At 37.9% G+C, this 11,895-nt stretch overlaps 1 protein-coding gene across 5 annotated transcripts in view; it reads left to right on the top strand.

Moving 5' to 3' along the window:
- Fam13c (family with sequence similarity 13 member C) overlaps positions 1–11,895 on the top strand; it is a 102,774-nt gene that overhangs the window by 83,642 nt on the left and 7,237 nt on the right. For all 5 annotated transcript variants that reach the window (XM_042696429.1, XM_042696428.1, XM_042696427.1 and 2 more), the window contains 4 exons: positions 3,159–3,369; positions 4,162–4,300; positions 9,051–9,132; positions 10,508–10,719. In XM_042696429.1, the coding sequence (XP_042552363.1) occupies positions 3,159–3,369; positions 4,162–4,300; positions 9,051–9,132; positions 10,508–10,719 (644 nt within the window). The remainder of the gene's footprint in view (positions 1–3,158; positions 3,370–4,161; positions 4,301–9,050; positions 9,133–10,507; positions 10,720–11,895) is intronic.

The raw sequence follows: 11,895 nt of genomic DNA, 5'->3' as shown, positions 1-11,895 counted from the left end.
TGCTGTCTTTGAACCTTGATCCTCAGATCTCAGCCTTCTGAGTAGCTAGGATTACAAGTGTCAGCCACCAGTGCCCAGCTCCATACTGTGTTTCTTACTGTGGCTCTGTATTATAATTTGAAGTCTGGAATTGTGATACCTCCAGCATTGCTTTTTTAACTCAAGATTGCCTTAACTATTCAGAGTCTTTGGTGCTTCCATATGAATTTTAGTGTTTATTTTCTATCTTGGGATTTTGATGGGTATTACACTGAGTCAGCAGATTGCTTTTGGGAGTAAGGCCATTTTCATTATTAAATTAAATTTTCTTTCTATTTTATTTTGCTGGTCATGGGACTTGAACTTGGACTGGGTGTTGTCCCTGAGATTTTTTGCTCAAGGCTGGCTCTCTTTCACTTTGAGCCACAGCACCACTTTCAGTTTTCTGGTGGTGAACTGGAGATAAGACTCTCACTTTCCTGCCCAGACTGGCTTCAAACTGTGATCCTCAGATCTCAGCCTCCTGAGTAGCTAGGATTACAGGTGTGAAACATCAGTGCCCAGCTTAAATTTGTTTTTCTTTCTTTCAAGTTAAGATATATTTAGTACAGAAATTTTAGGAAACATAAAGAAGAATTTTTTTTTTAATTCTTAAGAGAACTTATCATGATCTTAGCTAATATTTATGTGTTCTAACTGCAGGCACAGAGAATGCCCTCTTCTTTTTTCTTATCACAGGGAAGTCGGAGGACATCAGGAAAATGATTAAGGCCCCATGGACTGTCTAGGTGTTTCAGGTGTTGACTCCTAAAACCCTTCCTCTATAGATCACAGAGGAAGGCTCACACCCATCGGGCCTGGAAAACTGCCTTTTTCTAGAAAAAATAATGTGCTCCCAGACAACCATCATAAGCCACCCATGTTTAATATTGCCATACACTTTTCCCTATTAGCAAATGGAGTGTGGAAGTGGTGGCCTGGGCTCTGTTCCCAGGACGACAGCAGCACTGGCTCTGAGCCCACATTGGCCTCTTTTAAGCAAAGAGCTCAATGATTTTGTGAACTGAAATGCACACATGCCAGCTGATTTAATTAAACTCCTTTTCAACTCAAATGGTGAATTTGAACAAAGAACTCAGTCCTTACCAAATTACTAGTTCATGAGTCTGTTGCTTTTCCAACTGGTTGTTTGGTATCTTTCTGGCTCATAGCTTACTTCAGTAGTGAATTGGAGGGAAGGGAGGTTAGGATGTTAATTAGGCAGGACTGGTAAATTATTCAAGTACCCGTAGAAAACAGATGCCATGTAAATGCAGCTTAAAATTACTATGGCAATACAGTTCACAAAAAGCATTCCTAGTGATCTTGGATTCTATGTACACATGTGTTAGGACTCAATGAGCTTCAGAAACTGAGCTTCTGTCATAACAGTCATGTGTTTCCATTTGGAATGATAAAACAGCAACAAGTGGCCTGTGTTAATTTTGGTCCTTGGGCCACCACTGAGCTGAAGGGTTGAGATTCTCAGACCTTACACATTGTAAGTATCTAGACCTAAGTGCTTGCTGAAGATTATTTTCTTCTCCATTATTTTCACTGAAAGATATAAAATAGGGAACATGACTACAATGCATTTCTTCCTAACCTACTGGTGTAAATGAAGGGTATGGTGGGAACCTGTCTATCACTTGGTAGATTTTGAAGTTGACTGTTATTTTCTGCCATGATTTGTTAGTAAGTTATTCCTATTACTCCTCTGGGCTCCTGCCAAAACTCGGCATAGTCAGTGGCGTTCACTTGACTCCAACTCTGGCCTCACCAGCTTCAGCCACTGACAGGAGTATTGTTGGTTGGCTTGGGAAGCACAACAGGAAGCATTATCTACTCTCTCATCTACAACCCACCAGGAGAGAAGCCAACTGAAAACACACGAGAACCTAATCAGATCTTTGATGTTACACAATACAAACTGCAGTTCAGGCTCTAAAGAACAAGGAGCCATTCTAAATTGGATTAAAATCCATCTAGTAGCAAATGGTGATAAATATTTGTTTTGGAAATGTGAATAGTTAGTATTTTGATTCTGCTTATTCACCCAGTAAACTTTTGTTTTGTACTTTCCTTAGAGAAGTAGACATTTGAGAAAGGCTTGGATTGCCCTGGCTTGTCTGCTGGACAAAATGGAGAAATTTGAGCTGCTTCTGGAATAACTCTGCTAAGAGAAATTGTAGACTGATCACCGTGACTCTGTGCTAATGATCTACTGACAGGCCTCACCCCTTTACTTCTTACCCCTCACTTCTATAGCACAGGGCTCCCCTTCTCTTGGACTGAGTGGGGCCAGGTTGATGAGCTAACTTAAAATATGATGATTGTGGTGAGAATTTAGGCATAGGATTGATTAGCTTGGGAGGGGGGAGTTTGTTTGGAGTCGTTTTTGTTTTCACCTTTGTTTGTTCAACATAAAATGCCATAAAAATTTTTCAGAAGTTAATTCAATCATTACTAATTTTATGAGGTTTGTGGTTATTATATAACCCACTCAGTCTTTTAGTGCATTTATTTATACACATGAATGCAAACTTTTTTATATAAAATGGAATGACTGTTGTGTTTTGAAATGTGGTTTTCCTTTAGCATATTCTGAATATCATTCCATGTTGATAAGCAGAATTCTCCAGCATTTTTGAGGGCTGTTACATAATTTTTCTCTTTGGGGATGTCCTTTCTTCCTTTACCTGTTTTTTTGCCTTCCTCCCCACTATCATCTCCCCCTCCCTCCACTGGCAAATATGGTATCCCTTTGCTTCTTCAAAATTCATTATCGTTTATTCAAGCTCCATTTAATTTTTTATTTGCTCTAATGCTTTGCAACACATACTCTATAATATATAAAATAATATGAAACAGATTTTTGTAGTTTGGAGCTCTGATGACTGAAAAACTCAAACTAAAATAATTTGTTTGCATTTGTCTTGTTGGCAGCTTTGTCATATTTTCTATCCAGGTTCTGTGAGAACAAACATGACAGTATTTTGAAAGCTTTTCCTATCCCCTGAAGGAAGAAATGACAAAGAGGCAAGCCATTATAATGAATGTTTATGATCTTTATTTAGGAACACGACAGACCCAAGCCCTATGCCACTTCTAAACCATGATCATTTATCTTGTTTCCCCAGATCCCATATCAGCTCACAAAGATGGGCAGAATGAGGCTGACAGTGCACCAGAAGACCTCCAGTCTGTGGGGACCAGCAGGCTGCTCTATCATATCACTGATGGTGACAACCCTCTGCTGTCGCCACGTTGCTCCATCTTTAGCCAAAGCCAGAGATTCAACTTAGACCCAGAGTCAGCCCCATCTCCACCCAGTACTCAGCAGTTTATGATGTAAGAACACCCTCTTATGTCATCCCCATTCCATAGTTTTTTCAAATACAGTTATACGTTCACAATTTCTATGTCTAAGAGTGGCATCAGTGGCTGAATTAGGAGTAGAGTTGTCTACTCTACCACCATTAGATAGGTAGAGCTATCTTTCTCCATATATGAAATGAGATGCTTGCGTTTCAGGATCTAGAGATTAGGATTAAATTCAAATTGACATGCTCTGTGTGAAGATTTCACAAATTTTGATGTAATAAAATTGAGACTCTCTTGTTCTAATATAGGCTCAGGGAAACTTTAGTTTCTCCCTCATAACTCATGATGTTATTGCTGAATTTATCCAAACCTGAACTATTAATATTGCATGTAACTATTAATATTGCATGTAATATTGCATGCCAGGTGTAAAGAAAGTAGACATTTTCTGGAGAAAAATCTTTTCATTATGTTTGAAAAGGTATTATGCCAAGTGCAGTGAACTACTTACTCATTTTAAATCCTTAAAAATATATATAGGTGTGGCTTGTGCATTCCATTGTAAACAATGCCCCAACAGGGCTGTCTCTTCTATTTTACACTGGAGACTATAAGTTTTGAGAAATTTAGTTTTTGGACGAATATTTTGACATACAAATACTAAAGTACCTGATTACCTAGGCCCAGAATGCTGTTCTGTAGACATCTGTCAGAGTTGCACTTTGGATGGTTCTAATCATCTTCCTTTGCAGACCAGACAGCAGTGTATACTGCAGACCATTGTTTATAATGTTCTTTTCCTCTCTGCAATCATGGCAGGCCCAGAAGTTCTTCACGGTGCAGCTGTGGTGATGGCAAAGAGCCACAGACCATTACCCAGCTCACCAAGCATATCCAGAGCCTCAAGAGGAAAATTCGGAAATTTGAAGAAAAATTTGAACAAGAAAAGAAATACCGGGTAAGGAATCTACATTGTGTCAGAGAGTTTTGTGGATCTTTCTATGTTTCTCCTTTCTTGAGTAACACTCTGACAGCGGACATTTCAGTGCACTGCGACCCCCCCCCCCAAAAAAAAAGAAAACCGGGTACTAAAAAATATTGTCTTTAAGTAGTTGTACAAAGAAGGTGCCATTTAACAAGGCAGTTTATGAATGCAGCGCATCTTGATTAGTGTCATCCTTCAACATTCCCATCCCTCTTCAACCCACCCCTTCCCTTTTCTTAATCTGTGGTATGTACAATGAATGCTTGACTTTGAACACTCTCCCCCCTTCTCCCTTTACTTGTCTATCGCTCTCCCCTTGACCTGACTCCCTTGCATGTACCCCTTTCCTAGTGCTGATTTTGTTGGGTTTGGACATAGTCTTTCTAAAAAAAATTATACTATTGGAGCTCTCCAGAGAGTCTATTATGCCTCAGTTAATTCATTTATAATCATCTGCATGCTACCTATGTTTATTTATAAACTTATAGATACATTCTATCTACCACAAATGAGGAAAACCAGGTAACCTTCATTTCTCTGGGTCTGGGGCTTATCTTAATTTGTGTCCTCATCTAAATTTGTCTTGTTTTCAAATGACAGCAATTGACCATTGCTAAAATTTCCTAGGTATAGCTTAAAGTGTAATTTCTGAACTTTTTGATTACTCTCCTTCCCTCTCCTCTTTTGCCCACTCCTCCCCTCTCCATCTTCCCAAGAAACCCTACTGTCACAAAGATCAAAATTTGGAAAGCTTTTGAATTCTGGTTTTATGTTTTTAATTTCTTCTGCCTGCATTCTGGTAAGAACCTATTAAGGACTTAATAGACAGAAGTCTTAATTATGGAGTATAGGGAGGGAGCAGTGATTTGTTATCTGTTTAGAGCACTCAGAAGAAAATTTGTACCATCCTTTCTCATCAGACATTAGTCTTTGTGCTAGTTCTGCAGTGATGGAAACAAGAGCTTTGTCTTTTCTCACACAAATCACAATAGTCATAAGGAAGTGTCTTGATGGCTAAAGCTACTTTTATTTCCTTTTGTGATGACTGTGACATAAAGAAAAATCATATTCACATGGAATTGCTCAGATATTGGATATTTGGCAGAAGTCGAAGAACAGCTGGTTATTAGAATAAAGAGAATAGGGAATAATCTCTCATGTATCTTGAAATATTGAAAAACTCACTAAGCACTTGATAGAGAGGCAATCGGAAGCTTCCTGTGAGTGTGTAAAAAATTCCATGGGGGGAGGTAATATTCCACTCCTCCATTCTTCCTTATGCAAACACAACTTCTCACACACACACACACACACACACACACACACACACACACACACACACACAGAGTACTAAGGAATGGCCTTTATTTTGCAAGATGGAAAAATAATCAGATTGGCTTTAAATACAATTTTAGTCAGGATATTAAAGATTCCTCTCTTTTCCAGAGTCAGGTTGTCACAGCTGCACATTGTCTGTTTTGGGGCTGTATACATTATTAGTCTAAGCTTTTCTTTACAGATAAGGATCTGAGACCCAGTAAAGACTTATAACTTACCTAAGTTATAAGGTTGTGTCCTGTCATCTCAGGTTTAGAGCAGAAATAAAGACGAGTAGATTTTGCCATGGAAGATTAGAAGTAAAATTCCAAGATATTAATATATTGAGGGCTTCAGTTACCCTAGGAAAAGTTGATTTCCTGATGGTTGCTTGAGTGTTACTGTATTTACGATGTCTTCATATGGAACACTGCAGAGTAACAACTAGGGGCTTGATGGGACTTGGTAGTTCTTGAATCATACTGTTGTGATCTTAAATCGCACACACATACATTTAGGAACTTTGTGCATTTGGACTTCATGTTCTGAGTCTGGTTGCCTATCTTAAAGTGTGGTTGATATCAGTATTGACAAGTTTCAGGGTATTAAATAAAGAATACATGTGTGATGCTTATGACACCCAGAATTGCCTGTTTTGTAAAAGAATTTTCCTGATGCCTTTGTCTTGAGGTTTTAAATTGGAGTAGACAACACATTCTCAAACACAGAAGCAGAAGGATAGATGTGGAAGCATTAAGGGGAGGAGGTTCGTGTTTGCTACTGCTTCAATGTGTCTGTCAGCCTTTGATGTAATCAGAGCCTTGCATATCCCAGGAGATAGGACTTCCCCTTGCCCTTCCTGTCAGAGTGTTAGGCTGTGTTTAAGAGGTTTGACTTGTCAAGGAGCTTTAATTGGTTCTTTTTTTGTAAGACTTCCCTTCCTGCCAATCTGATTGTGGAATTAATATCCCCCATTGCTAATTTTTGGATACAAGCTTCTGTTGGACTTCTGTGCTTTTCTTATACATGTAGGTAATGTACATCTTCTCACCTCTGTTGAAAGTAACCATTTTAGATAACCTTACTCAAAATTATGCCGTTCTCTACATTCATTCATTGAGCACTGAAAAAGACTTCAGCCACATGGCTGTTTTCAGTGAAATCAGAAAAATGTCAGAATTGTCTTTTTTCTTCCAAATGAGTGATGAAACTAAAGCCCAGAGAGGGGAAGTGGTTTTTCCAGAACCACACAGCAAAGAATCTAATCAAAATAACAATTCAGGTCTTTACATAATGAATACAGAATCCTCTATAATGTGTTTTATGAACTATGTTTTGTAGACTACCATTCTACCCAATGGTATTTCCAGCAATGTCATCTGGGCACACCATTTTAATTACATTGAATAAAAATCTAACTATGTAAGTTTTGGTTAAATGACTGTTGAGGTCTACTAAACAAGAATATTTCAATTCAGAAGTCCTGCCATAATGTGAGCTCAACTTCAAGTTCTTTTAAAGGCTCTTCTGAGGATGGAAAAAAATAAAAAAAAATTTCTAAAACTGATTCCAGGCCTTACTTTGACTGGAAATTTAGCCTTAAATTTCCCTTATGTCCTGTGTACAATGATGAAAACTATATTTCAAAGACAGAATTAGCAGCATAGGACAGATTGATGATGCACTGTTCAACAAGATGAATTTCTCACATCAAGGAATTCTCTTGAGTATCCTGAGAAACCAAATGCAAAATGTTGACTGTCCATATAGCCAAGCTGCTACTCAAAGCAAAGTACCATATTCTATAGCAGCAAGTAGCACAACGTACTATTCTAGAACATAGACAGAACCAGACCAGAGATAGGTTCAGTGAGCTATTTGTCGTTGTCCGTGGTCCTGAAACCACGGCTCCTTCATGAAACTAGTCTCTTATTTAAGATCCCTTAGGAAAGAAACATTATTTTTCTTCCATTTTCTTTCCATCTTGATTTTAAAATGTTTGATTTTATACCAGCCTATAACAATTCCACATCATTATGTGGAATAAATACTCTTAATCCCAAGTATATTTGATGATTGTGCCATATGAGTATTGTTTTTTTTCCATTGAACTTGGAAAGAATGTGTTTTCCATCTTCCTGTGCCTCTCTTTCATTACAGACTTGTTCATGGTATAGCCTTTGTGGATCCCAAAGGAAACATGACAGAGCCCTAAGGCTTGATCACTAACAATATACATTTCATACTGTATATTTTTGATCATGTCATGTTGAGCATTGCTATATAGTCCCTTGTATATTCTTAAAGTACCCATTAATCATTTTTAGCCTGCATTTAAGCTGTCATGGTGGCTTTGGCTTACTTATGAATGTTCCTTTCCTAATATCTCACTTGTGTACAAAGTCCACCTTTGTGCTCTGAATACAAATTCAGAAGCAAACTGAATTATTGGTAATGGAAGAGTCATAATTTTCTGAACTCAAATATTACCATATCTGAGGTGTGATTAGCTTCTTGCAGGACATGAATCCCTTCAATGTACATTTGTTGGTGAAGATCACTATTCTGTTGGAAACACTGCTACTACCAACACCTCTGCTAGTGAAAATAAAACAGTATTAATAGTAGTAGTGATAGCATCAATAATAGTACAAATACTACTAGTAGTAGTATTTGCAAGTCTAGGAACACTTTTATAGTCTTTAGCATGCACCTGGAACCATCTTCAGTGTTTTACAGATATTAATCAATCAATCAATCACAGGAACTCTACAAGGAAGGTAATGTTATAATCCTCATTTAATAAATGAGACAATGAAGCACAGAGAAGCTAAATAATCTGCCCAAGGTCAGACATGTGATTAAATGTCACATTAATGCTTGTGTCTTGAGTCTATAAAAAGAAGATTAGAAATCTATCTCTCTGACAGACTGACAAAGAAAACTTGTCAGGTTTTAGAGACTTGAGGTGTCCTTTGGCTTGGGAAGTTACACCTTAGTTTGTCGTTATTCTCCAACTGGTTATCATCCTAAATCATGTATGTGAGGTACAGGCAAGATATTATCAGTGTTGTATATACTGATAAAGAAAATGGCTTGGCAATAAGCTATGGAGTGTGGGTGCCCTGGCATGATTAGGAGTATGTAAAATTCTGGGTGACCAAGCATGTTTAGAAATAATGCCTATGGTAAAGGTTCAAAGAGCAGAAGAATTCAAGAATGTTTGCTCTTGTTTTCTGGAGGTAATTCAGTCAGCTCAGGTTTTCACATTTCTCCCAGTTTTGTTTGTTCCTGGACTAGCTTTGTATTTGGGCTATTTAAAATTTTGTTTTTCCTTTGTTCTCTTTTTCTCTACCTCTCTACCTTCTTCCCTCTCTTCCCCTTCCATTTTTCTTTCCTTTGGAAGCCTTCCCATGGTGACAAGACTTCTAATCCTGAAGTCCTGAAATGGATGAATGATTTGGCTAAAGGTCGTAAACAGCTCAAAGGTAAATGCCAGCCAAAGGTCTCTTTTCCCAGAAAAGCAGTTAAAAATAGGATAATGTGCTTCAGGGAATTTTTTTATTCATTTCCCTCTATATTCTCTAGATCTTAGTTTCCTACTTAGACTGGAGGCCATTTTGAAATAAAAAGAGGTCCCAGATTTCCTTTATTCTAAATCCTCACTTGACAAACCTCTTTATGAAGACATGAGGCCCTCCAGCCTCTAAGTAGAACAATTCACTTGGTTATTGGATTCCTGGCTGTTGAAAACAAAAGGGGCCTAGGCTCTATATCCTACCACACAGATGACAATGTTTATTCCCAAAGAGAAATGCTATATACCTTGGATGATGTGGTTCTTTTGTTTCTGAGTTCACCTCTCTTCTTTCCATGTCCCTTTCTGAATATGGTAGTATATAAATTTACTTTAAAATCCACTTATAAAGAGCAATCAGCCAGGCATTGGTGGCTCATACTTGTAATCCTAGTTCAAGCCCCAGAACCAGCACACACACACACACACACAAAGGGCTATCACTATTTACCAATAAGAATTATTTTCATCTATGTACTCTGAAAGTTTTAGATATTGGAGTATTTTTTCTAAATTTCTGAAATGGTAGTGATTAATCACTAGGATGGAATATTAATTCAGTGCTATTAAATTGTAATGATGAAATTCATTAATAAAATATGCAGTGTTTAAACTGTAAGCCAGTCTAAAGTCAATGAAAATGAGCTATGTGGTTGAGAAATCAATATAAGTGGCTTTATTCACATGAATCTGAAATATAATTCCCTGTTAAGTCCCAGGTGGGGCTTTATTTATTTTTTAGTTCTTCAGGTTTATATGAAGACACATTGTAATGTGATCCTTCCTGGGTTTTAAGAACTGAACTTTGACAAATTGAGGCTGACATTCTTAAATCTCCTTTCCTATACCTTCTGTGCTTCTTTAGGAGTCTGTATGACTATTATCTTCCAAAAATGTTTGCATTTCTACAGGGGCTCTTGGTAAACAACACAACTTTCAAAATTTATATCATTGAATTGTTGAATACAGAATTTCAGATGATAAAATGGGTAACTGGTGGAAACTCTGGGGGTCAGATACCACTGGTCTTCCTCTAATACTGTCCCACTGAAATCTAAAACAATTATTACCACACATGATCCTCCACCTCTAGGAGATCCCTGCCTCAAGAGCACTTTGCTTTGAAACTTGATTGAGCACTTATGACTTTGGCTGAGGCTGCCTTTGTCCCATAGAAAGCAATCAAGAGCATTACCACTAGGGGAGCACATTCTTGAAAGGGTCCTTTTTATCATCAGGGCCAGTGATTCCTTCTAGTTTATGGTAATTCGTGGCATTTCTGTTAGAACTAAAGCTGAAGCTGTCAGAAGAACAAGGGAGTGCTCCCAAAGGCCCAACTCGAAACCTGTCCTGTGAACAACCCGCAGTTCCAATGGAAAATGGAAAGCCAGAAGCTGCAGGCCCGGAGCCAAGCTCCTCTGGAGAAGAGATTTCAGATACAACATTGACAAGCCTGAAGGAGAAGAGAGAGCAACTTCCTTCCCAAGAAGATTCTAAGGTACCTTACACCATATTGTAGGGGTCCAACATTCTGCACAGTATTAAAGAGATCATGCTTTTGACCAGTTTGTTAGAGCACTTTGACAACACAGAAACATCTTTAGGAGACTGACTCCAAAATTCTAGTCCGATAAATCCCTGGCCATGACCTACATAAGGGTGTTGAGATTGTCTTCTGTTCTGGAGGTCATAATGTTATGTGTTGATAGAAAATGGTAAAGACAGTATTTTTATGTCCCTTTCTTCCTCAAATAAGCCAATGAACTCAATACTAAGAAATAAGTATTACTGTCTGAAAGGACAGAGCTTCAATTATAATCCCTTCTCTGTATGCTAAAATAGAATAAAGTCAAGATGAAGAATAACTTGTAAGCAAACTGGTTTTATGTCTACATAAGAAGAATAGGGAGGTATGGTTTCTTGGGGACTGTTGGGTTGGAATTTAAGATTTCTAGTTTAGCCATCTTAGTTTTGAAATCTCTATCAATCAATCAGTAGAGTTGTCATTGAAGCATTAGGATATATGAGCCTGGAGGTTAAAGAAAAATTATGAATTTACAAAGAATAATGATTAGTGTTTATCTGATCAATCCTTCCTCATCCTGCTTATAGTTTCATTTACGTATACCAGGGAACTTTTCTTGTAGCCCTTTATCAACTCTAATCATGGTGTGGTTGCCTTTCAGTTTCTGAGTAAGAATCGCAGCTGCTCCGACATAGCTCTAACTATTCCATAGGTTATTTTGTGACCCTAAGCTTTAAACTTCTTACAAATCCCCTAGTGTCTATACGTAACAGATAGTATGGAATACGTTTGCCGAGTGAATGGGCAACTAGAAAGATGAAAAACAGCACATTTAACGTCAGGATGAAATCTTTAGGAAGATGATGGCCTTACCTATTGTTGTACATGATCTGATCATAATGAGGTGACAGTATGTACCAACTTGCAAAAGATTCATGTTGTGCCAAGTTAGTGTTTCACATTAGAACTTGGGCTCTGCAAGTCAACTAATAGCCAGTGGGTGGTTTCTGTATGTTTATAATCAGGCACATCTGGAGTCTTCTATCCTTTAGTGCTTGTGGGTTCATTCTGTATTTTACAGGGGTATTGACCATATCCATACAAGTACCTTGACTGATATGAAAGTCCTATGTTGTTTCAAATTAGCCA

The sequence above is a fragment of the Dipodomys spectabilis genome, unplaced genomic scaffold (assembly GCF_019054845.1).
Source record: "Dipodomys spectabilis isolate Male_0828 unplaced genomic scaffold, ASM1905484v1 ptg000207l, whole genome shotgun sequence".
Taxonomy (NCBI): Eukaryota; Metazoa; Chordata; class Mammalia; order Rodentia; family Heteromyidae; genus Dipodomys; species Dipodomys spectabilis.
The sequence above is the reverse complement of the archived record's forward strand: the minus strand, read 5'-3'. Positions and strand labels throughout refer to the sequence as shown.